The 25,912-nt window shown below is 48.7% G+C and overlaps 2 protein-coding genes across 24 annotated transcripts in view; one reads left to right on the forward strand and one right to left on the reverse strand.

The window, feature by feature from the left end:
- The window catches only part of LOC118667076 (spermatid perinuclear RNA binding protein), a 142,014-nt gene extending 132,528 nt beyond the window's left edge, over positions 1-9,486 (forward strand). For 6 of the 10 annotated variants that reach the window (XM_036329710.1, XM_036329714.1, XM_036329715.1 and 3 more), the window contains exons 18-19: positions 966-1,048; positions 9,281-9,486. In XM_036329710.1, the coding sequence (XP_036185603.1) occupies positions 966-1,048; positions 9,281-9,394 (197 nt within the window). In that variant the 3' untranslated portion in view covers positions 9,395-9,486. Of the gene's footprint in view, positions 1-965; positions 1,049-9,239 lie in introns of all 10 variants that reach the window. The other 4 variants (XM_036329716.1, XM_036329717.1, XM_036329719.1 and 1 more) reach the window with 3 other exon arrangements.
- Positions 9,487-15,658: 6,172 nt separating this feature from the next.
- The window catches only part of RABGAP1 (RAB GTPase activating protein 1), a 132,014-nt gene continuing 121,760 nt past the window's right edge, over positions 15,659-25,912 (reverse strand). For 13 of the 14 annotated variants that reach the window (XM_036329739.1, XM_036329736.1, XM_036329731.1 and 10 more), the window contains 7 exons: positions 24,374-24,466; positions 23,891-24,001; positions 21,941-22,045; positions 20,993-21,076; positions 20,505-20,576; positions 18,601-18,798; positions 15,659-17,321 (listed from right to left, as the gene is read on the reverse strand). In XM_036329739.1, coding sequence (XP_036185632.1) covers positions 17,199-17,321; positions 18,601-18,798; positions 20,505-20,576; positions 20,993-21,076; positions 21,941-22,045; positions 23,891-24,001; positions 24,374-24,466 — 786 coding nt within the window. In that variant the 3' untranslated portion in view covers positions 15,659-17,198. The remainder of the gene's footprint in view (positions 17,322-18,600; positions 18,799-20,504; positions 20,577-20,992; positions 21,077-21,940; positions 22,046-23,890; positions 24,002-24,373; positions 24,467-25,912) is intronic. The other variant, XM_036329737.1, reaches the window with a different exon arrangement.

A 25,912-nucleotide genomic window follows, 5' to 3' on the forward strand; every position in this document is an offset into this window, starting at 1 on the left:
AATTTGAGTTGAGTTAATTTTAAGAATAGATGTCTTTTCTCACATCATTTTTAGGTGGGAGCTAACAGCTTCCATTGATGCTTGAAGCAGTCATCTTTGGAGATTTTTAAAATAGCATCATAATGCAAATTAGGTTATGTAAGCTTTACAGCACAGCTAGAAATGGGAATAGAAACCTTGTGGGAATCTGGACCAAAGAATTTCTCTCCCTCCAGCAAATTGCTATGGGGCTTGAGAATTAGTTAATAACACTGAAGTGCTTTGAGTAGTACCTGGCACATAGTTAGTACTCAGGAACTGTTGACTGTCCTTCCCATGGTTGGCTGAGGTGACAAAATATGTGAGGGTGGCAAGGCTGTGCTGGCAGGTAGCTGAGAAGCAGGTGTGTGGCCTGCTTAAGGGGGAGCTGTGTTGGTTCCTTAGTGCTGACAGGGTTGGGGTGCACCCGGGCTTTGGGAGAGGCCTGTCCTAGCATCTGGGGGTTAGACAGGAAACACAAAGCACACACTTAGTGAGAGCTTAGTGTGTGTGTGTGTCGGGGGGGGGGGGGGTCACTGCAGATCTGTGCTGAACACAAAGGCTCACTTCTCTGCTGTGCTGGTGAAATCACTGGCCAGTCTGCTGCCGGGGTTCTTAAATACTTGCTGTGGGATTAAGTGTGCTTACAGAGGCTGAGCTTAGAATATCAGCCTGCTAATTCCAGGTTTCCTACCAGTGATCAGTAAGAAAAAAGAGTGTGTTTGATTACCACCAGCCCCTAAATCCAATGTTCAGTCACCAGGGCCCGGCAGGCAGAAAGCAAACTGAAAACCACAGGAGAGAAAGGAGTCTGGGTTAGGCTTAGGCTGTTGACGCAGATGCTTCTCTGAATAGCATTCCCGCAGCTTCTCTATTCCAGTGTGTCTCAACACTTTGAAGGGAAAAAATCTGTAATCACTACATCAGGCCTTCCTTCTGTCTGCCAGTTTTAGAATCAAACCTGTCCGTCCGTCCATCCATCCATCCATCCATCCATCCATCGATTTATCTGTCTGTCCAGGCACAGTTGGTAAGTTGCATTTCAGCAAAAGGAAAAATGGGTAGGTGATAACTATAACTGTTGGATTGAGTAAAGGAGATGTGTCTTTCTGTCCATTTCTGGCCAGCATGTGTCTGTGGATACCAGAGTCTTTGAGGAAAGGTGAGCAGATGTGTCCCTGTTTGCTGGCAGATGAGTTCAGTGGAGATTAAGTTCTGGGATGCTCTAAAGTTATAAAAACTGTATAGACAGGACTGGACTGGGTGTTACCTTACCTTTAAAGGCAAATAAGATAGATTTGCATTCTGTTCAAGAGGATTTTCTTAAACCCGAGATATTTGTGTAGCTGATGACCTGGTAGAAGTTACTCCTTTCCTCAGCTACAGCTGTATGATGACATCATTGCCTCATGGAGCCATGGTTGAGGGCAGATGTCTTTTTTGCGTAGACCAATCAGTTGTCTGTATGTTAATTACTTGGTCCTTCTAAGGAGGGTCTTGGTCTTTCTTGGCAGAACTTTGCCATTTCTTCAAACAAACTGTGCTGCCTCTGCTGGTGGGTAGCATGGAGATGGCCACCATCCACCAGGGCAGTTTAAGCGTCTGATTAGCCTGGTTGCTGTGAGGACATTCTCTTACCACCGCCTAGGAGCCCAGTCTCTCTCTGTTTTGTTTCAGTTTCTCCTATTTTGATCCTTTTGTGTGATTTAGATGACTTATCTCTGCATTCAAATGTCAGCTAAATGTCCCAGGTAAATAAATTAACAGTAGCCTTCAAATTAGGCCATTTTGGGCTGTGGGCAGCAGTAGTTTGAAGAAGCAGGAATGGAAGAAAGGAAAGAACAAAGCAACATGCTAAAATTGGTATACAGTAAACCCTCAATTTAATGGACTTCGGATTTAATGGACTTCAGATTTAATGGATACAATTTCCAGTTTGTATGTTAATTTAAAAATGATTTTAACCAAGACTTGCTTATAATTAAATTAACAGGGTTTCTTTTGTTATCAATTCACTTATTTTTAACAAAATTTAGCAAATAGGCCGTATGTTGGAAAAACCACTGTAGTAATTTTGCTGCCATAAATATTACATATTTACAAGTATAGTCTACATCATTAAATCCAAGTCACCACTCGTAAACAATGTTGGGCGAATGATTAGCACCTGCTCACCCCGCATCGCACAAGGTGACTGGTTCTGAGAGAGGACGTTCTGCAGCAGTTTTAAGGTGTGCCAGGTGATGTTCCCACGCCCTGGCCCTGAGCATTTGTTTACTCACGGTGACTGGTGAATGCATGCATTTACTACACCTACGCAGTATTACATTTAAAATTACAGTAATGCATATAGAAGACTGTTCTGTGAAATTAAATTGTTCATGCATATTTAATTTTTATTACACAAACCTGTACATGAGTAAAAAATAGGTAAACTAATTTGTCAAATTTTTAACATACACTTTCAGAAAACCTACTTTATTATATAATGGGCTTTCAGCTTTAATGGAACACCCCTTGCTCGAATTAGTTCATTATATTGAAGTTTTACTGTATTGTGTGTGCCAGGCACTGGACATTCTTAATTCTCAGGCAACCTTCAGGAGGTGGTATTATCTCTATTTTGCAGATGAAAAAAAAAATGAGGCTGAGTTGAATGCTGGAGTGCCAAAGCCTCTTTCCACTACACATGCTATGGCTTAAAAGTCTGGGGATGAAGATGGGCGGCCGGTTGGGAGACAGGAAGGAGGTATGCGCAGTGGGCAGGGCCCAGAGGAGCTGTGAGGGCCTAAACCAGCCGGGACTTTGCAGGATCTTTTGAGCTCTCAGGCTTAGAAGCCACCCTAGCCTCCTGGGCTGGAATATAGGCTCTGTGTCTTGATCTCATTTTAGACAAGATATCCTGGTTGAAAATAGAGCTGTTTTCTTTCTGACCAACTGAAAAAGATTATTTAACTAACAAGATAGACTTGAAGAATAAGGTGTGGCTGTATAAACTGAGGAAGCTTTTGTATTGGTAGCTTGTTTTTATTTGAAGATCAATGAGAAATTGAGGTATGTTTTTATTTAGCTATTAATGCTTTCTGAGTACACTCTGTCTGGCCTGAGGTTGGTGATATGTGTTAAAAGACTTGAGCCAGACTCTGAAAGAAGGCTGGTGAGGCTTTGACTCAGTGGGTCTCAGGAAGAGGGCCATGGTCGGTGGTAGCCCAGGTTTGGGGTGGAAGTGTAGGGAGGTTCTTGAGCAAGTGCTAAGGGCAGACTGCAATGGTTGGTTGTGATAAGAGGGGCCTCCCCTGACCGGGGCTTTAGGGAAGCTGCCAGCCTTCACTCTAGGTGAGCCGTGCTGGAGGGACGGACTCCCATCTGTCTCTGAATGGCTGTGTGAGTCTCTCTGCTGAGCTGGTCTGCTCGTCTGTGCTACAAACCACTTCACCAGCTCCTTTGCTAATGAATGCCAACTGGGCTTCTGCTGGGGCTCAGTGGGTGTGGGAATGGATGCAGAATCCTTGTTAGGGGAAGATATTCCTCCCTCACCCCAAGTCGTCAGTATCCTTGGCAACTGGCCTTTTTCTGATTACCTGCCATTTCCTGGAGGGGAGCAAGAGGAAGGAACTTTGTTTTAAACCCAGGTTGTAGGAGGTCTAGAGCAGGGACCTGTGTTGAGGACGACTGAGTGCCTGCCAGTGTAGGGGCCAATTAGCAAAGCTCTCCCCCAGTCACCACTGCCTGCCCTGCCCTCGATCTGGAGAATGCATGCGTAGGTCATTCCCACGGCACAAACAGAAACGGAAGCCCAGAGACCTCCAAACCACCTAGCTTGTTTGTGGCACATTTTGTGGCTCCCAATTAGTGAGTTTTTAACCACGGAGAAGAAATAACATTCTACTATTTTTTAGTTAACAGAAGCACTTTCTTAGGGATGGGATTTGAGTTCCACCACGGTTGTGGGATCTAGAAATTTCCTTTTTACAGATGAGGAAATGGAGGCTTAGACAAAATAACTTGCCCCAAATTATCCAGCTGGTAAGTGGCCAGGCCCTCCCATTGGGATTGCTCTGTGCCAATACTGTGGTGTGCATTACTGGTCCAGACTGCAGCCTGTCCTGATTCCCAAGACCCCTTGGCAAGTCTCCTCTCCCAGGATGTATCACTTTACCTCTCGGTTTAAAATAAAACAAGCAGAAGCCAACTCACTTCTTGCCTCCGCCACCCCTTTTGGGAGAAAAAAGAATCCAGACGCCAGGCTCAACTATGTGCTTGCTTGCTCCTGGACTGGTCGGTCTCAGGCCAAGCAGCCTGTGTGGGGTGTTTTGTTTTGTTTTGTTGGTGCCAGCCGCACAGTTGGGTCTACTTCCACCAACGGCCTTTTTGTGCTGTAACTAAACCCTGTAGGAAAGTGCAAACCAGCACCTGCCATGGGGAGCCCAGGCTTGGACGGCAGAGGGACGGCTGCTGGAGTAGACGTGTGCTTTCTTGTTTTGGCTTTCTCCGCGATTCTGGGGGCTGACATTTGCTCCTGGCTAGGTTTTTCTGCGTGCACTAACCAAACGGGCCACCTTCACAGGAACACGCTTCCCAAGTGCTCTGATGCTGGGCTCTCTTTGGACCTTTCCATCATAGAGTGTCAGAAATTGCTCAACTTGCCTATATCCTTCATGCCAGTGGAGGCTACTGGACCACAGTGCCCGATGAACTCAGGACGGCTGATGGAGCCTTGGGAGCAGGTGTGGTGAGCAGCACACTCCATGTTACAGAGTGTTTAAGCAAGAAGCCAACTGTTTGGCTGGTACAGAGGAATTTTTTCCTACGGAATGTCAGTGTGGACGGAGCGCTGATGTGGCTCTTGACATTGACAAGATCACTTCTCTCCTCTTGGGCAGGTGGATTTATTGGGAAACATTCACTGTCACCTGGTGCTGTGTACCAGGCTCTGTTGTGGGGGAAAGGGAACAGAGAAAATAACAAGATTTTCAGCTTAGACAACTGAGTAGCAGGTGAGAGCACAGGATGGGGAACGGTGTGCAGGGCCCCCACTCAGTCCTGGAGAGGAGCCAGGCCTGTGGAGAGACGGACACGCAGCGAGAGTCAGAGGAGCTCTGTAACATGGTGAGATTTCAAGACAGGCATGGCCTTCTGGGGACAGCATGGTCCTTGTCAACATGTTAAGCACCCAGCCTGTTTTGTCTTCCGGACCGAAAGTATGTCACTCACCGGTGACTGGCTGGGTGCTTAATGTGTTAATGGAAGCCACCTGGTTAGAAGGGTTAAGTAGCAGGTGGGATGTATAGAGTAGGGCCACTTGGTGAAAGGCCCTGGCTGTGCCCTTCAGTGATTACCATCTTCCAAAATGGGGTGAGCATTCTGGAGGGTCGATTTGGAAGGATTAGCGGCAGAAGGCAGAGGCTGTTGCAGATGCCCAGGTGAGGGATGGAGGAGGCTGACTGAGGGCCACACGGGGGAGCAGAGGCAGAAGTGGTGTCTCTTCAGAGGGCAGGTTCTCATGGACCGAGCAGGAAGGTAGGCTTGGCAGCACCCAGCCCAGGGCCAGGGCACCATGTCCAGGGGAGCAGGCGCCTGCCCAGGCATTTCTCCAGAGCCACTGTCACTCGGTGACTGGACCCAAGATGGGGAAGGTGAAGCAGGAAGATGCTGACAAGGCAGAAGGGAGTGCAGGGGAAGGAGTTGGAACGTAGGAAGGGCCATCTCCATTGGGCCAGGAGCGGGGTTGCTCTCTTGGAAGTGTATCTTTTAGCAACCGGTAGACAGGTTTGCAGGCTGGTCAGTCAGCATCTTACTCTTTCCCTGAGTTTCTGCTCTGCTGGGCTCACCAGTCCAAGGGAATGACAGGTACTGGGCGTTTGTTCATACAGGAACCTTGTGCTTTTTAAAAAGTGACATTTTTGGTTTCTTTGCCAGGACAAGGGCTGGAGCTCATTTAATTCAGCATCTGTAGGACATGGTCTTCAGCCAATGGGAAGGTGTCAACTTGTTTTACAGGGTGCTTTAAGGAGGGAAAGAATGTGAAATTGTAGTTACTGGAGGGTTTGCTGTGGGCCTCAGGTCTGTGTCTATCTTGGATTCATCCTGGATAGGTGGGCAGGGAGAGCTGAGGAGTCAGGGTGGGTGTCTGCCCTCTATTTCTGTCGCTCTTTGAGACATAGGGCTAGAGGCAGCTGTGGTTTGAAAGGTCACTGGTGCACTGATATGCTGATCCCATTAGCCTTTGGGGGTAGCCAGGTGTCTGACTATAAGAGGCCTTTTTGTTTACTCCCCTGGGCCACATGATATCGTCTCTTCTTTTAGTATCTCAATTTGGAAATATATGGGAACACTGCTTTTAGACATGGTTTTGGAAACCATGAGGTCTTGTGAACCATTTGCTGTTGGAGCTACGCAGCTCGGCCTTTGTAGCAAACGAGCCTGGCTGTGGTCCAACAAATCCTACTCACAACACAGGCATTGGTTGCTTTTGGCTCTTAGACTGTAGACACCTTTTGGTTTAACTCTGATAGGGAACTTCCTGCCCTCTGCTGGGACTTACCCAGCTTCCTACAAAGGCTTCCTGAACACCTGGTCCGAGTGCGCACTGAGGACGAGGAGGGTGAGTCTTTGCCCCTGAGAATCGTAGGTTTTAGGTCAGAGGTGGGCACTGACAGCTCCAGAGAGAAGGGCCAGGCCGAGTCAGGAGATCAAACTGTCCAGTCGCCGGCACATTGGTGCAGCCTGTGAAGGACTGAATGTTGGGCTTCATTCTGCAGGTGGTGGGGAGCCAGTTTGAAAGGTTGTGCTCAGGACCATCAGGTGATCACAGATGCACTTTTGAAACACTACTCTGGTCGTGGTTTCCAACAGTATCTTTCAGGTTCGTATGGACATTTCAGCCCAGGGTTTGGTTTCTGTCAGCACCAGAGCAGAAAAGTGGCCCAGAGTTGCAGGGCGGTCCTGGCCACAGGCTTTAGTGGGCTAGAGTGCCACACTTCTCAACAGGCAGAGGTAACAGAACCTTCCACCCGCAGGCAAATGAAACAGTCTGTCCCAGTGCTGTGGTGTGTGAACAAAAGTATCTAGGGAAGCCCATCCCTTCAGATGGAGTTATGTGGCAAGAAAGCTTAAAGCTTCAAGAAGCTGATTCGCACCCTCTGTGCATGTAGCTAGGCCTGCGACCAGCACTCAAGAGGGTGGTGTCTGTACAAACTACGGCAGCAAGGTGCGCGCGTGCAGGTTGAAGCAAGTGCTGCTCAGGTGCATCACAGATGGCTCGAGGCCGAGGCACACCAGACCTGGTGCTCACTGTAGTTGGGGTGACAGAGAAAACCCTAAGTGTACATAGTGCTCTCTACTCCTGAAGTATTCTCTCCTCAGAGAGGTGTCTAGGCAAGTAAATTGAACTGCCACCATTGCCCTTTAATGGGCACTGGAATGAGGGGGTGGGGGGTGCTCTCTGTGCGGTGACAGGAGCTGTCATGAAAGGAGACCTAATAGCAGTGCCTGCAGATACTGTTTTATTGAATCCTCAACAGCCTGTGGCAGTAGGTGAGGAGCCTCGGAGCGGGAGGTGGCTGTGCCAGCTCCGTGCAGGGCTCTCCCAGTGCAGCCTGCAGACACACTGGTCCTCTGGCCAATCAGGTACACTTGTCAGTGGGTGGCCTTCCAGGCCCTGGGAGGGTGGTGGGATGTCTGGGTAGGAAACCACTGAACACGTGGGGAACTGGATGCTGTGAGTGCAATAATGCTTGGGGATGTGCCTCTTGAATTTTGCTGCCCGGTCTTGTCTCTGTTAGTGGGTGGGTAACTCCTCAATTCTGAGCAGCACTCCTAGTGTTTTCTAAAGGCGTTTCTGGGCTCATGGGAGAGAAAGGTGAGGCTCTCATCAGGCAGCTCAGCCTGTGCTGTGGTTCTGGAGTGTGAGGCCCACATCTCATTTTCCTGCTTAGGGAAGCAGATGGTGGTCAAAATGGTTTTTGTTGGTTTTTTTCCTGCCTAAATATTTCTGCTGTTCTGAGATGTCAGGTTTGTTTTGTTCATGGCAGTGAATTTAGGGCTAGCAGTTTAGAAGTATGCAGCCTCTTTCCCCCTCCTCCGGGCTGAGCACTGCTCCCATCCTCCTCGAGAACTGAGTTCCTGCTGCCATAAACACCCCTCGGACTTAAGACAAGCACTTTGGTTTGGTGGGTCAGTAGCCAGACACCCTGACCCAGACATGTTCTCTCACCTGACGAGCCACCGCTAGACACATCCGTTTTCCTGGCCATGAAGGCTTGTACCACAACTTAGTGTAAGGGACCACGTGCATGGCCTGTTCCCTTGCTCACACTTAATGTGGTTGTTTCTCAGCAGGGGGCCCTGCCGTGGCTCTGTGGGAGGTGGCTTAGCTACCAGTTATTACCAACTTTTCGTGGAAACAACTGGGGAGCCAAACTGCAGGCATCCTCAAAGCCTGTAATCTGGGGTCCTTACTTTCTGCATCTCCCTGGAATCCAGGCTGTCTTGTGAGCTATCTCCAATCTCCAGACAGACTTCCTTTCCAGGGGCTTGAAGTGGGATTCTCCTCCCTGCCTCTGTCCTTGTCTTTCTTCTAATGAGTCATGAGCCACCTTCCTTGGCAGATTTCAGCCCTTAGCAGTGTTCACTGTTTTCTCTGAACTCAGGCCTTGCATCAGGGGCATCTGTTGTTCGTCTGTTGTAAATCTTTGGTCTCTGTTAGGGGCTGGTTGGGTCCTAATGAGGGGGAGGGCACTTTGAGGAAAAGTGGGGCTGGTCTTGGGCTTGGTCCAGCCTATCAGCCTCACAGCCTACGCATCCTGGTCTGGCCTCTAAGACTTGCTTCTTGCCCACTCCATGCAGAACTCCTTGGGGAAAAGGCAGCCAGTCTAGACCTGAAGCTCTGGGCTGTTCTAGAAGAGGCTCGCTTGCCTCACAAAAGCAGTAAGGTGGCCCTGCTAAGCCCCAGGGGTAGGGTTCCTGGAGAAGACTGAGCAGATCCCACATGACACTGGGCTCCTGGCTGTAGTTTACTCTCACTCTGGTCTGGTGGTGGCCAAGGCAATGTTAGTAATCTTATTTAAAATACCTATTTATTGTGTGTGTTTTTCTGAATACGCAAGTGTAAATAGTATAATTTGCAGTGCAAAGCCCTTGGCAATAACTTTGTTGTGTATTATGTTAAAAAAAACTCTGGAAATCGCGAGCACCACGGATTGTCTTTCCCCTTGGGGCAGTGGTTACATGTAGGACTCTGAACTTGAACCCTTCGGCACAGTTGAAGCAGCAGCCTGCGTGTGTGGACTGTCACCAGTGCCTCGTCCAGAGATGCCTGCCCTTCATCCACAGGGACTCTGCGCCCACTGACTGTGCTGGACTCTGCATAGACTGACCCTCTCGTCTGGCTGCTGCAGTCTGCTGGAATGCCCTGACATGTTGCATTTTCCCCATTTGGATGAATAAAAATAAAAGCTTCTGTCTTAAGCAGGGCCTTCTCTGGTTAAACGAAGGTGCTTTGATAAAAAGGGTCAAGTGCACAACAAATTTCCTGGCACTTAGCAGAGAGAACCATGAACAGGAAGATCTTGCCACATGGACTGAGCCAGAGTGCTAACAGTACAAAAAGTTCACACAACCTCAGACTGTAACCCAGCACTGTGAGTGGTGAGGTACGGATGCCAAATCCTACACCTCAGCTGACCAGGTGTGTTTCACACCCCTGGCTTAATCCTCATACCTGCTCCCCAGGACTGGACGTGCCCAAGGGAGTAGAGCTTCTAAATGGCAACAGCAATCGGAAGGCAAAGCTGAAGCTCTTCCTGCTGCTGCCCCAGGTCAGCCAAGAGCTGTGTGGAGAGGCACTGGGTGTTTGTTTCATCTTACGAACTAAAGGCCCGCCCTCTCCCCCGGCACACCATGCCAGAACTGACGGGCTAGACCCCTGCTCCCACACTTTCTTGCTCTTGGGCCCTGGAAGATGGAGGTGACGGTACCTGGTAGAACTCCCAGCCTTTCACCTTTACTGTCAAATCGCACATTAGTTAACTCGGCAAAGCTTAACCGGAGCTCGGTGACCCTGAGGAGACGGGCACTGAGCCCACTGCAGAGATGAGGAAAAGCTCAGTGAGGTATGCCATCTGGAGTGAAGTGCTGCCCACTGGGAGTTAGAGACGTGAGTGCACATCCTAGCCGTGTTGCCTGGGCCAGGATCCTTTGAGGGCCCAATGTCTTCCTGACTCCTCTGCCCTTCCCCCTGGCATATCTCTGACCAAACAAAGCATTGTAATCCACACAGCGATTACACAGATGACCATACAGGGTCCCAGAGGCCAAGCAACGCCCCTGGGCCCCATGTCCTCTCTGTGCAGACTCCGGTTTTCACCTCTGTTGGGGTAGTTCAGAGTTGGGAGTGGATTTTTCTCTCCTTCACCGAACCCTCTCTGCTCACTTGTGCCACTGGGACGTGGGCAGAATTCAGAATGGATGGGGCAGCAGTACTCCTGGGAGACTAAGGCAAATGCCGCCTATCTTTCATTCTGAGCTGCCTCTCCCTCCCCCATGAGTTATTAACAAGGCTCCAGGTCCGCTCAGCAGGGCCCACTAGATGTCCACTCGGCCTGTCATGTATTTTCATACCTTGTGATTAGTCCCAAGGTCACCATCAAGGAAGAACAATGGTCACAGAACCAGGATCTGAGTTGACTAGCATGAAGCCTTATGGTCTTCCTACCACAGTTCCCTCCTCCAACCACCACCTTTCCCCCACTTCCCTTCACAGCCAGGCTTAAAATCTACACTTCTCTGCTCCCTGCACCCGACCCTAAGCATCAGTGACTCCCCAGTCATCCACGCCAATCAGCCTTCCGGTCCTGCCATCACTCCCAGGTAGAGCTTGCTAATTCTTTTTTTTTTTAATATATTTTATTGATTTTTTACAGAGAGGAAGGGAGAGAGACAGTCAGAAACATCGATGAGAGAGAAACATCGATCAGCTGCCTCCTGCACATCTCCCACTGGGGATGTGCCCGCAACCCAGGTACATGCCCTTGACCGGAATCGAACCTGGGACCCTTCAGTCCGCAGGCCGACGCTCTATCCACCGAGCCAAACCGGTTTTGGCAAGCTTGCTAGTTCTTAAGGCCCACAGCTGTGTCCCTGCTCCTTGTCCTTTCTCTTCCCCGCTGACCCTAATCCTGCCCTTGCTTAACTGGGACATCCCCTGGGCACTTGCTGCCTTCCGAGCTTCACCTTACATGCCAGAACAAGACTGTCAACCAGGGGAACTCCTCCCCCTACCCTGGGCGCATTTGGCAGGATCTGGAGACATTTTGGTTATGACAACTGGTGGTGGTAGGGTGTGCTATTGGTATCTAGTGAGCAGAGGCCAGGGATGCTGCTAACCTTCCTGTGACGCACAGAACAGCCCCACAACAGAGAACTGCCAACAGCCTCTGCTGTGGTGGCACCGCCCACACAGTTCCTGATGTGTCGATTCTGGACATCTCCAACTTCTATTTCCCAGGTGAGCTCCAATCCATACATTAAAAGCTCAATTTATCTTCCTAGTGTTTCCTCCCCTTTTTCTCATCAAGTTTTGACTTTCTGCGCTTCTCTATCACCTATCTTCAGACTAAATTTCTTTAAAAAGCAGGGATGGGGAACATCTGGCCCGCAGTCTGTACAAGGCCCATGAAATCATTTGGTCTGGCCCTGCCAAAGGATTAGGGCAGTGATGGCGAACCTATGACATGCATGTCAGAGGTGACACGCGAACTCATTTTTTTGGTTGATTTTTCTTTGTTAAATGGCATTTTAAATGTATAAAATAAATATCAAAAAATTTCTATGCGTGACATGGCACCAGAGTTAAGTTAGGGTTTTTCAAAATGCTGACACGCTGAGCTCAAAAGGTTCTCCATCACTGCATTACGGATTAATCAAATGTTTGACCAAATATAGCAGGCCAATTTTTAAGCTGTAATTTTCTATGGCCCTGGAATGATGTTATAAATATCCAAATGGCCCTTGCCACCCCTGTCTAAAGATTGTTAAAGGAAGTTGGCTTAGAACTCTCCAGTAATTATCCTTCTAACACCTTGGCCTGGACCTACCTGCTGGCCCAGTCTCACTTCCCATCATGCTGCCTTCATCAGACCACAGTGCTCAACACTGTCTTCCTGCTCCAGAGTCCAGCACTTCCCCTCGCTGTCAGTGCAGGAAACTCTCCTTGCCAATGCATATACCCTCCCTGTTCTTACAGGATCCCATATACCTGCTACAGCACTTAGTATACAGGTGCAGGTGCAATTACTTTTATCCTGGGTCTCATGTAATGCCGGGGTCCAACCCCAGCAGGTCCAGGGGTCCCCAAAGGTGTAGACGGAGTCGGCGAAGAAGGAATGACACGGAGACAGGGTTCAGTTGATCAGCATCCTAGCCAGGATCTCCAGCCAAGTTCTGGTCAGGCTCTCCAGAGAGGTTCTGCTCTGGATCTCCAGCGAAGTTCTGGTTAGGATCTCCAGAGAGGTTCTCCTTAGGATCTCCAGCCAGGTTCTGTATCCATGTTGTCTTGCTAGGTTCTCCAGCCAGGTTCTGTCACCAGGTTCTAGTCAGGTTCTCTTGCCAATTTCTGTAGTCAGGTTCAGTCCAGGATCTTTTGCCATGCTCTCTCCAGCGAAGTTCTTCTGTCTGTAGGTTCTGAGTAGGTTCTGTCTTCTTAGTTCTGTGTTCTAAGCTCTATTCTAAGTTCTGTGTCTTGCTGTCTTATTACATCTGTATTTATACCAGTTGATTCAATCCTATCAATCTCTATTACAAAGGTTAGGGCGTTTCTTATCTCCATTCCAGGGAGTAAAGATTATGTAGCTTAAGCATGATTGTTCGTAGTTAAAGTGATTAATTACCCACCTGGCACTAGTTAAGAGGTTTTATTCCCTCCCTAACTTCAGGGGAAAATCCCTACCCGGGGAAACAACCTTTCTCAGAGACCTTGGTTAAAACACATAGTGCCAAGAAGTTGAGCAAACATATTAAGAACAGTATGCCATATATGCCAGGTCCTTTGAAACAACAAGGATGGACCGGTTCCCGGCAAATTCCCCCTTTTTTATTTTTTAAAAGCAGGCATTAAAAAGAAAAACCTGAAATGCTCTCTTATATCCATTTTAAGAGTAGGATTGGCACTTTCTGCTATTACCTGAGTCCTGATCTATCACCCCAGGGAGAGCTTGCCAATCCTGCACTTTCCCAGGGTAGAAAGGCTGCAGTGGGGTTAAGGATAAGGCTCCTTGGGCCTACCTTCTCCCATGCCATTACATTTACCTTTCCTTCCTCAGAAAAGCATGGACATATTTCTTGTATAAAATGTTCTGTCTGACTGGGAGTAACCTTAATTCCTCTGCTAGCAAGCATATATGTTAAAAGATCAATACAGAGTCTTATTTCTTTAGACTCAGTATGGCACATCTTCTTAATCTAAAGATCAATACAGAGTCTTCTTTCTTTGGACTCAGTATGGCACATCTTCTCAATCTAAGAATCAATACAGAGTCTTCTTTCTTTGGACTCAGTATGGTACATCTTCTCAATCTAAGTTCTGTACTATCCACCTTCTTACCCTACTTATCCTCTATAGGGGGGTCTGCAATACCCTGGTGGAGTCCTATCCATCCCGAATGTGGGGGTTCTCAATGGGGGGGGGGCTTACCTAGGGGAATCCTGTTCCAGGGGTTCCCAAAGGTGTGGACGGAGTCGGCGAAGACTATCCACCCTCTTCCTATGGTGGAGTCTGATCCGTCCCGATTGTGGGGCAAAGACTATCCACCCTCTTCCTACGGTGGAGTCCTATCCATCCCGAGTGCAGGGCGCTTACCTAGGGGTCCCTGTTCGGGCGCCATATGCCGGGGTCCAGACCCAGCGGGTCCAGGGGTCCCCAAAGGTGTGGATGGAGTCGGCGAAGAAGGAATGACATGGAGACAGCGTTCAGTTGATCAGCAGGCTAGCCAGGATCTCCATCCAGGATCTCCAGCCAAGTTCTGGTCTGGATCTCCAGCGAAGTTCTGGTTAGGATCTCCTGCCAGGGTCTGTGTCCATGTTCTCTTGCTAGGTTCTCCAGCCAGGTTCTGTAGCCATGTTCCCTTGCTAGATTCTCCAGCCAGGTTCTGTCCAGGCTCTCCAGCCAGGTTCAGTCACCAGGTTCTAGTCAGGTTCTCTTGCCAATTTCTGTAGTCAGGTTCAGTCCAGGATCTTTTGCCATGTTCTCTCATTAGGTTCTGTCTCTAGGTTCTGAGGCCAGTTTCTGTCCAGGAACTTTTGCCATGTTCTCTCCCGCGAAGTTCTTCTGTCTCTAGAGAACGTTCTGTGTAGGTTCTGTGCCTAGGTTCCGTCTCTCTTGGTTCCGTATTCTAAGTTCTGTGTCTTGCTGTCTTATTACATCTGTATTTATACCAGTTGATTCAATCCTATCAATCTCTATTACAAAGGTTAGGGCGTTTCTTATCTCCATTCCAGGGAGTAAAGATTATGTAGCTTAAGCATGATTGTTCGTAGTTAAAGTGATTAATTACCCACCTGGCACTAGTTAAGAGGTTTTATTCCCTAACTTCAGGGGAAAATCCCTACCTGGGGAAACAACCTTTCTCAGAGACCTTGGTTAAAACACATAGTGCCAAGAAGTTGAGCAAACATATTAAGAACAGTATGCCATATATGCCAGGTCCTTTGAAACAACAAGGATGGACCGGCTCCCGGCAATGTAACTAGGGGACCTCCCGGAAGAGGACTCCTTCTGAGGCACGTTAGGCCTCTGTGCCGAGGCGGACTGGTGTTTGGACTCCTTTGTCTGGGCCAGGGCATAGCTGCAGAGGTGAGGATTGCTACTGAATCCCTAATTCCTGGTCACTGAGACCCCTGGCAGTGGAAAAGCCTAGAAAAGGCTGTCCTGGCTTCTTGCCCAGGGTGGCCAGCCTGTGAGAGGCAAAGGGAAAGAAACCGCCGTGCTCTGGAGGCCCTGCCATGGCCCAGGCCCTTGCCCAGCTTCAGGGGGGCTCACTCACCACCTTCCCTTCTTTGTGGCCTGCATCTCAACCCACTTCCTCCAAAGCCTGGGTGTAGCAGCTGAGGTCCTGGAGGGCAGGCAGGCGACGCAGAGAGGGGAGCACTGTTCTTCTTCCTGCTGCAGAGAAGGGGTGGGGCGGTAAGGTCGGCAGGGTCTGGGAGCCTCATCCCCTGGTGTGGGGTGGCTCCCAGTGAACAGAAAGCAACTTTTTCAAGCTGGCTGTCCATGCCACCACTTCTGAGCTCCAGCAGAGCAGACCTGGACCCCAGGTAATCTGCCTACCTTTCTGCTCTTCATTCTGGGCGGGAATTCACTCTTCCATCTCAGCCGGGCGAGATGCTTTTGTCTTTTAAGGCTTAATTACACCCTTATGATTTCCCTAAACCTCGAACACACAAATAGTGCCTCGCCTATTTCTCAGCGGGGCAATGCTCACGATGAAGGCGGAGCCTGTGTCTTCTCACCCCATGGGCCTGGCACCTCAGCTGCTTACAAAGGATCTGAATGGAGGTGGCTGCGGCTCACATACCGTATTTGACTTCTCTGATAGTGGGGGTTGGGGAGATGCTGCACGTGATAAAACTGGTTTTTACAAAGCAGTGCTGTTTGTACCAAAATATTTAATGAATATGCTGTTAAAATAAAACCAACGGAAGAAATAGTAATACAATTTTACTGGTTTATATTTCAATTCATAAAGTTAACACACTAAGACTACCCTAACACAATGTCCACGCACCTAGATTTAGACGGGCTTACAGCTGTTTTGGTAACTGAACAAGAAAGACACAAAGTGGTGGGGGGAAGGTGGGAGGAGGGCTTGCCACTTGTTACCTCCACGTTAACACAGATGACCTCAGCAAGCGTCAGTACAGCCAATGGGAAAAGATACAAAACAACCCAAGTGTCTACATACAAACCAGCGCCTCTTGTAACCAGCTACCTCCAACCACGCAGAGAGGACGACGAACCATCTGCAAGACAGCCTGCCGGCACATCACTATAGAAGTTAAAAGTCTGTGTTTGTTTAAAAAAAGGTGCTAAAACCTCCATTCCATAGTTTTGAAGCGAGAACTTGCAGCCCATTTAAACAGCGAGGTTTGCACCCAGCCACACTCCAGGGGAGGACACGGGCCAGCAGGATGGGGCCTGGGCGTCCCACATGTACATTTACACAGACACACAGAGCTCAGTGTCCTCCTCACTTACACAATCTGTTGTGCAAAACACCTGGAATCTCGAAGTGAGGGAGCTTGTCACAACTCTCAGAACGGCAGGGAGGAGAGCAGAACCCAACAGACCTGGAGTGAAGTTAAGTGCCCACATAACCACATAATTAAGTTGTGCAGATCAGTCCTAGTCTGGGATTTAAACACTGTCATTTGGGGGCATTGGGAAAAGATATTTTTATATATATATACATATACACACATGACACATTGAGCAAAATAAGATTTGTCCACATTATGATTAATCCAGTCTCATGGTCACCCACCCCAGCCCTGTGAAGTCATTTTGGCAGCTAACACTAAAAAACAACAGGAACCATGAGAGTTGCATAGAATTGATCTGAAACGTGAAAAATGCCAAACCAAAACCTGTGCATCATATAGTTTAACAAAACTAGGCTGCTTCACTGCACCCATGAAACCCTCCTCTTTAAAACAAAGTGCTTCTCCATTACCCAGAGGACCCTCTGCTGGCACTGACGCAGGTAAGAATTACTGGAGTTCCTGATCCTCTGCCCCACCCCACCCAGCCACAGTATATATAACGTGTATTAAAAAAAAAAAGTTACAGATTTAGGAAAAAAACCAACAGCCTGAAAGGGTTCCCCCAACTCTGATCATGTCAGCTCAGCCTGTGGGCTGGGTGAACCTGGGAGTCGCCTGGGAGTGATTTCCTAGAGCGTCCAGAGCAGCCGCTGGGCTGGCAGGCCTGTTAGTGTCAGTAGTTAGGAGAGCCTTAGCCCAGAGGCGCCTGCTTCAGGAGCTCTGGGCCAATGACCTACCAATATGCTTCTAGGAATCTGACTTAGGTACATCTGGTCCTGGGACATGTCACAGAATCACACATCTGGCCAAAGAAGGCAACAAAAGGTGTTGTGTTTTCTGATGGTGTCTGGAGCCCGCAGCTGCTCTCAGCAAGTCTCTTTCCCTTGAACGCCAGTTGCTGTCTTTATGGAGCTCAGTGTTCGGTTAAACCACGTCTTCTTGGCTGCTTGTACCTCATTTAGGGCAAGGCCCAAATGGTGCTCCAAGTCCTGCAAGAGGAAGACTGCATGAGGATGCTGGCTCCAGTGCCGAAGACGCTGCCTCCCCAAGAGCTGAGCCAGGACAGGAATTCAGTCTATTTACTTTTGAGAGGCCTCTGGAAATTCCCCCTTCTCAAACTGACATGGAAAGAGCTGGAATGCCTAAAGCTGTTAAGCCCGCCTTGTTTCTTGCCTAGTTTATTAACACTGCCTCCTACACAAACACCTCCCTCCCTTGTCCATCGCTGCACATCAGGCACACAGAGCTCATGCCCGGGTAAGGCTGCATCATGGACTTGCAGAAAGAACCTCAAGTCTACACTCCTGAGCAAGGCACTTCAGACGTTGGTCTGGGCCAACACGCAGGCTGTTTCAGATCAGCACCCACATCCACCCCTACCTCCTAGGGCTCCTTGCTGGGCAAGCCCACACCTCCCTGTGCTGCTCCCTCCCCCAGGAATGCCTAATCTTCTTTCTCTTCTGTAGCTGCAACCTGTCCAATTCTTTGATCACAGCTCAGACACTGCTTGCCTGTCCTGGGCAGTCCTATGAGCCATGTCTTAGCTTTGCCGCCCCAGCATCGAGAACAGGGCCTGGCGAAGAGCAGGTACCCAGTGAATGTATGAGACGCGGGAGGCCCAGCCTAAGCTTGATTCCTTGTGCTCAGCACTGGTGCTGACAGAACTAGCCAGACAGTATAAAGAGGACCAAGATCAGCCCCAATTCCTTCACCAGGAATGGAGGCTCGGATAAATTAGGTAACATGTCCAAAGTCACCAAGCTAGCTACGTGATGGGAGCTGGGACATAAGAGCCGGCATTTATGAAGCCGGCACACACTGTGTAAACCCTTTCTATGCATTATCTCCTTGTCCTCACTCATCATCTCCACCTGCAGATGAGACTGGAATGTAGAGAGGTTACTAACTCAAGGTCGAAGACTCTGATAGTACAGCTGTGACTTGAAAGCACGTATTCTCTGCTCCACCAAGAAGCTCCCAAGCTTGATAATTATCATTAGGAAAAAGGTCAATGCTTAGGACAGGCCACGTCAACATCCACTGGTAAATAACACGTAACGGGCTTCTTCCCGTGAGCATCATAGTCAAAGCTGACAAGAGAAAAGAGCCCCAGTCCCTAAAGGTCATGCTGGCGTTCCCCACACCAGGACCCCTCTGGCCAGTCCGAGTCTCATGGCAGCAAGAGAAGAGGCAGCGCTTTGGTCCCCGGGGTGTGTGTGTGTGTGTGTGTGTGTGTGTGTGCGCGCGCGTGTGTGTGCGTGCTGTTACCTGTATCTTACACTCGGCCTCCACCAGTTGCAGCTTGGTCTGGGCCAGCTCCAGTTCCATCTCTCGCAGCTGGTTCTTGAGCGTCTCCTTCTCCTCATCTGTGTCCTCATCTAAAGCTTCCTTAGCTGCGCTGATGCCCTTTATGCGCCCTTCTTTGTTGAAAAGCTCTCGGCAGCGCTCACAGTCATCTACTTTTTGCTAAAATTGAATGTCAGATGTAAAGAGACAAGAAGAGAACTGGTCGTTTAGAAATGTGAGCATCACTCTCCTGGAGCCAAGAGGTGGCTTCTCAGTGGGCACCACAGCTTCTGAAAATCTGCCCCCTGTAACCAGGTAGACGGCCTATGGGAAAACCACCTGGCGCTATACACTGAAAGCAGTAAAAACAGTATGATGTCGTGATCCAGTCAGTAATCGTATCTAAGAACCTTGGCTAAAAAATGAAGCAGCAGTGACTAGATACGATTTATGTACAAGGATTTTCACTGCAGAATGAGAGAGAAGCTACCCAACACCTGGGAGAAATTCAATACACTGGGCTGTATTTATACAGGAAGTATGCAGCCTCTAAGTTTCTGAGGAATTTTTCATAAGATGGTAAACAAAAAATGTATCTATAGTATGGTTAAAATACATAAAATATATTTTCAAAATATATTTTCTTACTCATCAAAATAAGATGCCACTGACTGTAAGAAACATCATCTTATGTTCTTCTAAGAAAACATTCTGCCAACTAAACCAAAACCTGCCCCAATTTCAGAGATGTGAGTGTGAATGCGTATCTTAGAATGAATGAAACTGTGTATGTTAAACAGAACAAAGACTGAAAGCATATACAACCAAGTGTGCACGATGGTGATGTTATCTGTGGATAACAAGATTGTAGGGGGTGACCAGCAGGCGTGGCTCAGTGCCTGAGCATGGACCAATGAACCAGGAGGTGATGGTTCAATTCCCAGTTGAGGCACATGCCTGGGTTGCGGGCTCAATCCCCAGTATGAGGCATGCAGGAGGCAGCTGATCAATGATTCTCTTTCATCACTGATGTTTCTCTCTCTCTCTCCCCCCTCTCCCTTTCTCTCTGAAATCAATAAAAATGTATTTAAAAAAAGATTGTAAGAGGTTTTTTTCTTATATACTCTTCCAAATTTTCTGCAATGAGTTTTATTAGTTCTGGAATCAGACAACAAATTATATTTAAAAAATAGCTACTGCTGGTTAAACACTTCTTGTGGGGGCTGGGCATCATCTTGCTCCAGGTAGAATGTTCTAAGCAAACATGGTCATGAGCACAGAACTCTCCATTTTCCTCTCCACTCAAGTGTAAGTATGTGAGGGAAGCATCTTTCAGTAAATGACTCATCTTAGTAAAATTTGGTAAGTATTCTTATACAGGTACAACTTAAAGAAAGAAGCATCGTTACAAAAGCTCCCAAATTGGCAACAACTACACTTTAAAAAGTCAAGTCGTTGTCGTGGCACGTGGATCATTGTGACAGCAGAAGGAAGTGTCCACGCAGGTGGGAGGGACAAGTCACACCGCAGTCCTGGCCTCCAGGCCCCAGTGCTGCGCAGCATGCACTGCCCACGCGGCAGCACCTGGAATCTAGAGCCGCCTGTTTTGCTTACAAACTCCCTGGAGGAGATGCTGTACACATTTATAAGGACAAGGACCTTGGATTTTGAGATCTAAAGCCAGAGCTCTTTGGGTCTCATCTGTATTCCCCTCCAGAGGACACAAGCACAGGATCAGCTGTCAATTACTGAGTCAGGCTGTGGTGTTTGTCAGCTTCTTTCACTTCTGAAATCAAAGTACCGCCCTTACTCAAAATCTGCAGTGCTGGTTACAGCCATAAACTGAGCTAGGTGCTATAAAATTTCTTTGATAAAGGAAGACTTACCCGAATTTTCTCAATTTCCACTTTATTAGCTGTCTGCTGCTTCTCCAATCTTTCACTCAATTGAGAACAAATCTAAAGGAACAGACATAATATCAAATGAAAATCTGGAGCCACACCATCAGCTGCATACTCTGGGCTGGGTCCATGCTCAGCAGCAGGCCTCTGCATCCACCAGCCTGGGACCTGCAGGCCCCTGTCAGCACCACACGTGATGGCCACCGTTTCTGCACCGTGAAACACACATGCACAGAAGGTGCGACCTGCACCTGAAATGCTCCCAGGAACACAGTGTGGCTTCACTTATAAGCGCCCACACGCATGCTGGGCACTCACTGTGCCTGGTGCTCTACCTACACTGAGATCGCAACTCTCCCTTACTCTGCAGTTGACCAGCGAGGCAACGTGGCCGGGCGTGAAGTGACTGGTCAGAGCCGGAAGCTCTTGGGCGAGGAGGGGACACAGCCCAATCCCCTGGTGCGTGGACCCACCTGCTTGTAGTCACCGATGATAGAACTGTTTTTTTTAATCTCAGATTCTGCCTTGTCGAGTTCCCGCCGACACATTTCTTTTAGCTGCGTACATGGAAGAGGCAGAAGTGAGTGTTTTAAGGGAAATATAAAGGGCTTCCCACAAAGCCCAGACCTGACTCTGCCAGGGCCCGCCCTCCCTCCCTCCCTCCCTCCCTCCCTCCCTCCCTCCCTCCCTCCTTCCCTCCCTCCCTCCCTCTTACTTCTTGGCATCACTAACCCGTTTTCTTGATGCCAGGAGAGGGAGGGAAGAGTCAAAATGTCCCAAAACACCCCACCCTACCCCACCCCACTCTGGGGTTTGCTGAAGCTTCTGCCTGAGAGCAACCCGGCCTGTGGGCCTGAGGAGGCCACAGAGCAGGGACGGAGCTGATGGAGCCCCACGGCCGCCTCGGTAACTTGACCTCCCATCTGTGTAAAGTGCCGTCACCTCGCACCTCAGGCAGCCCTGTCTGAGACCAGCAGTTACCTTTATGGAAAACGGGGGGGGGGGGGGGGGGGGGATGGGGCTGGCCCCAGGGCACCTAGCACCCTAAGCTCTTCCTATGGCTGCAGGTCTGTGCCCCAGGGACTGTAGAGCTGGCTGCGGACAAGCCTTCCAGTTTGCTCTTGGAGGACATGTCAGTGGACAGGTAGAAGAGCCAGACATGTTAGGGTGTTGCTTTCCTTCTGCAGAGATGCTAACCCTATTGTTTGTCACTCAGATGTGGACACACAGGGATTTCTCTTGCCTCACTGTGCTTTAATTATTAAGAATCATTACGCTTTACACGGTACATTAAAAAGGCTCACGGAAACTGAAGCCACCTGTCCCAGCTTCTCCAGTGCCAACAGGAAGCCTCCAGCCACACTCCCACCATCAAGTGTCCGCAGGACACAGAGGGCTACGGGCGGGCGAAGCTCCCTCACCTGAGCAGACTCCTCTTCCAGCCGTCTCTTCTCTTCTTCTGCATCGATCAGCTTCTGTTTGGTCATAAGCAGCTCCTTATTCAGTGCGTCTGCCTTTTCCTCAGCCTGAAACAGTTAAGAGACGCTGTCAGTGACCAGAACTGAGAGCGGAAGGGTTCTGAACCACCCAGCACAACCCCATTTTAAGGGGAACTGTGATGGGGACAGGAGAGGCGATAGGCCCACGATCGCCCGGAGGCGAGGCTCATGCCCCAGTGCTGGCTGGGAGGTCGGGAAGGCACTGGCCAGGAGCACAGCCTTGGGCCTCAGGAGCCTAGGCTCCGTCCCATCGTTCCCCGACCACGTGCCACTGGCCAAGTCACGGAAGCCTGTCTGCGCCCGCCTCGCTCTTCGTCTGAGGGATAAAGTGTGGGAAGGACTAACTAAGCACAGTGTCTAGACCAGTAATGGCGAACCTTTTGAACTCGGCGTGTCAGCATTTTGGAAAACCCTAACTTAACTCTGGTGCCGTGTCACATATAGACATTTTTTGATATTTGCAACCATAGTAAAACAAAGACTTACATTTTTGATATTTATTTTATATATTTAAATGCCATTTAACAAAGAAAAATCAACCAAAAAAATGAGTTCGCGTGTCACCTCTGACATGTGTCATAGGTTCGCCATCACTGGTCTAGCACATAGTAAACACTCGGTGAACAGAAGCTGTCATAATCACTAATAGCTATAATAAATTCTGGTTTTCTTCCTCTAAACTCTCAGTATTTCCTCTGCTTCATCAAACAAGTTCCACATTTTGGTCTCCTTGTCACCTGATAAAGGAAGCCACCCCTTTCCTGTTTTTATTCCATTAATGGCGATCCTCCACCCGTTTCTCCTAAGACACACAAAGGTCTGGAAGGCAGACCTGTGGGTCCCAGTGAAAATGATATGAGTCCCCGACACGGACAGTCCCAGGACACCGAGGAATGAACGACTGTGGCAACACAGAGGGCAGTGAGGGATTCAGCAGTGCACAACATTTTCACACACATTCGGTGGAGCAAGGGCCTCATGGGTCACAGACACTCCTGGTGCACTGTACCATGTAAGTCCCCTGTTAACCCGCAGCAGCCTGAGCCTCTTTCTAGAGCATCAGGAAACCTATGAGCAGGAAGTAGTCTTAGGAGCCTGACAGGGAAACCTACCTAAGTCAGGTGCTGGTAAACGCTGGCCTATGCACCAAATCCGCTGGTTCTTACAAATAAGGTTTTATCATAAGCAAACAGCCATGCTCATTCGTTTACTTACTATCTATGTGCGGTTAGTTCTGCACCAGTGGCAAAGCTGAAGAGCCGTGACAGAGACCACGTGGCCCACAGAACCGAAGATATTTACTATCTATCCCTTTACAGAAAAAGCTTGCAACCTCTGACCTAAACCCTGAATGAGAGACTACACTTCTTCTATGGGAGGCCTGTGGTGGAGAGAATGGACAAATGCCCGCCAGAAAAGCCATCACCTCAAACTCAAGACTCGGAGAAGCAAAGAAAGACGGCCTATCTGCCAACAGAAATTCCCGATGAAATCAAGCACCCTGGGCACCAGGCTTTGTTATAACCGGCAGTGCTTAGTCAACAGGCACAGGATATGCAAGAAACAAAGTCTCTTCTTGTTGTAGGGGGAGGTGAAGAAAATCATAGTGATCACATGCTACTGCCAACTGTGGCAGCATGAGAAGCGCCAGAAGCCTCTCAATCCAACAATGCTTGGGAGGAAGTTCAAGGACTGAAGGACGGCTTCCTGAGCTCATCACTGACCCCTGTAGGAAGAGGGGGAAGGAATACTGGCAAGAGCCGTACCTTCAAAGGAGGGTAACTCACCAGACCAACACACACAGTACTTTCACGTGACTAAGGAGAAGTCAGTGTTGAACACAATCTCTCCCTGCAGCCGAGTCAGACTCACGTTATCCAGGTCCTTGCGCAGCGCGATCTTGCTGGTCACAAGCTCGTGGGCTAAGTCATCATTTTCCTGTTCCAACCTCATGTTCGCTTCTTGTAAACGCCTGTTCTCCCGCTGAGAGATGAAAAGAAACCAGTTACAGACACATAAAAATCAGATGAAAATGACAGTGTTTCAGGGCTAACCTTCAAAACTCCCTTGAGTGCTATGGAAATTGTGGGAGATGTAGCTGGTCCTAATGGGCTACCAATCAATAATTTCAGAAAAACTTAACTGATAAGTGACCTCGTCAAGTAACTATGTCTTATTAACGGTGCCAAAATGCCACCAAACTGTAACAAACTAGGCCGCTGGTTTGAAGCAAAACAAACTTTTTCTTACTTGCAAACTCAAACTTGAACTTGAATCTAGAAACAGTAGCACTGAATTTTAAAAGGAACGCAACAAGGCTGTTACAGGCACAATGATAGGAAATGACAGGCGAACCTCAAATCGTTCGATGGGGTCTTCCTGTTGGGCCTGCTGTTCCCTCATGGTGTGATATTCCTTTTCATATTTTTTCAGCTTCTTCTGACTAATCTGTAGGATAAACCACAGCATGAATTAAAAAGTATCAAAAGTGGTGGGCGCTTCAGGGACTTCACTAAGGACAGAGCTGTCCCAGTCACTATGAAAATGTTATTTCCAAATTTGGGAGGGAAATCAGCAGAATGGGGCACCGTCCAGGACCCAGAATTCTCACTCAATGGCTACTATGTCCAGGGTTCTGTTGGGAATAACTGGCTCACAGTTTTTACTAAGTGTTAGAAGGACCACCGACAGAGAGCTCTTCCTATCTGAGCCTGGGTCCCACTGTCCCTATCATCATCCCCATCCCCATCCCCATCTTATCTAGCACCCACCAGCATGGCTACAAGAGGCTTCAAATCTCTGCCCTCACGTACAGTATTCTTCATCCTCCTCCTCCTCATTTTATATACAACTTAACTGAGGTATAAGGAGGTTACGTACTTTGACCACGGTCACTCAGTGAGGGGCTGGCAGATCTGGGATTTGAACCCAGGCAGCTCAACTCCACCCGAGGTTTAGCTACAGCCATCTCACTGTCCTACCACCTGTCAACTTTCCTCTCTACTAGCTCCTGTGCTATCAAACAGGCACAATTCTCTCTGTCCTTCAACACACAGCTCTGCTGACCACTCTACTTGGCTGCTCTTCTGCCCCATCAAACTACTGTCCTCTTTCTCTCAAGCTTTTTCTTACCGACAACCACTGCCAACCACAGGTCTACACCCGTCACTCCCACTGCTTCGGGGCCTCTCTTTAACCTCTCTAAGTCAAGCTCCTGCTCTAACGACTCTTTATAAAATATCCCCTTGAAGATCACAGAGTGGTGTCTTTTTCACTCCGTCCAGTGCATTCTCTCTCTTCCCAACTAGACTTCAAATCTCTTGACTTTCATGCTTTACCATGACCAACCCGCTCCTCTCCTCTCAGGAGATCCTTTCTCCCTTCCTCTTAGCTCTCCTCCCGAACAGGCTGTTTCCCCTTTTACTCATTAACCCTTTTCTTTCTTCAATCTGGACCGTAACTAAGGGCATCCTCAAGACACAACCCTTAGTCTTTTGTTTTATTCCTTCCTCTAAACCACTAACCCATTCTCTTTGGTTTTTTTAAAATTATATTTTTAAGAATTATAAAATATAAGAAACAGAAAAGTGATAAAACAGGTATAAGCAACTTAAGGAATGATTACAAGCTAACGCTCATCCCTTCCCAAAGCTTCAAGAATCAGCACCATGCTGCCTCACAAATCTCAGCTGCCAGTTCCAGGCAATGAGGAAACCGAGCTTGTCTAGTCCAACTCTCCTCATTTTATGGATTGAAGAAACTGAGACCTACAGGGGACGGGACAGGCCCACGTTTGCAGCGCCTCCAGAGAGGCACCTCACTCGTGCTGCTGGCGTTCCCCCTCCCACCAACTCTGCAGACCCCTGTGCTCCTCGGGATGTTGATGTCGGCTTC

The sequence above is a fragment of the Myotis myotis genome, unplaced genomic scaffold (genome assembly GCF_014108235.1).
Source record: "Myotis myotis isolate mMyoMyo1 unplaced genomic scaffold, mMyoMyo1.p scaffold_m19_p_12, whole genome shotgun sequence".
In the NCBI taxonomy this organism is placed as follows: domain Eukaryota; kingdom Metazoa; phylum Chordata; class Mammalia; order Chiroptera; family Vespertilionidae; genus Myotis; species Myotis myotis.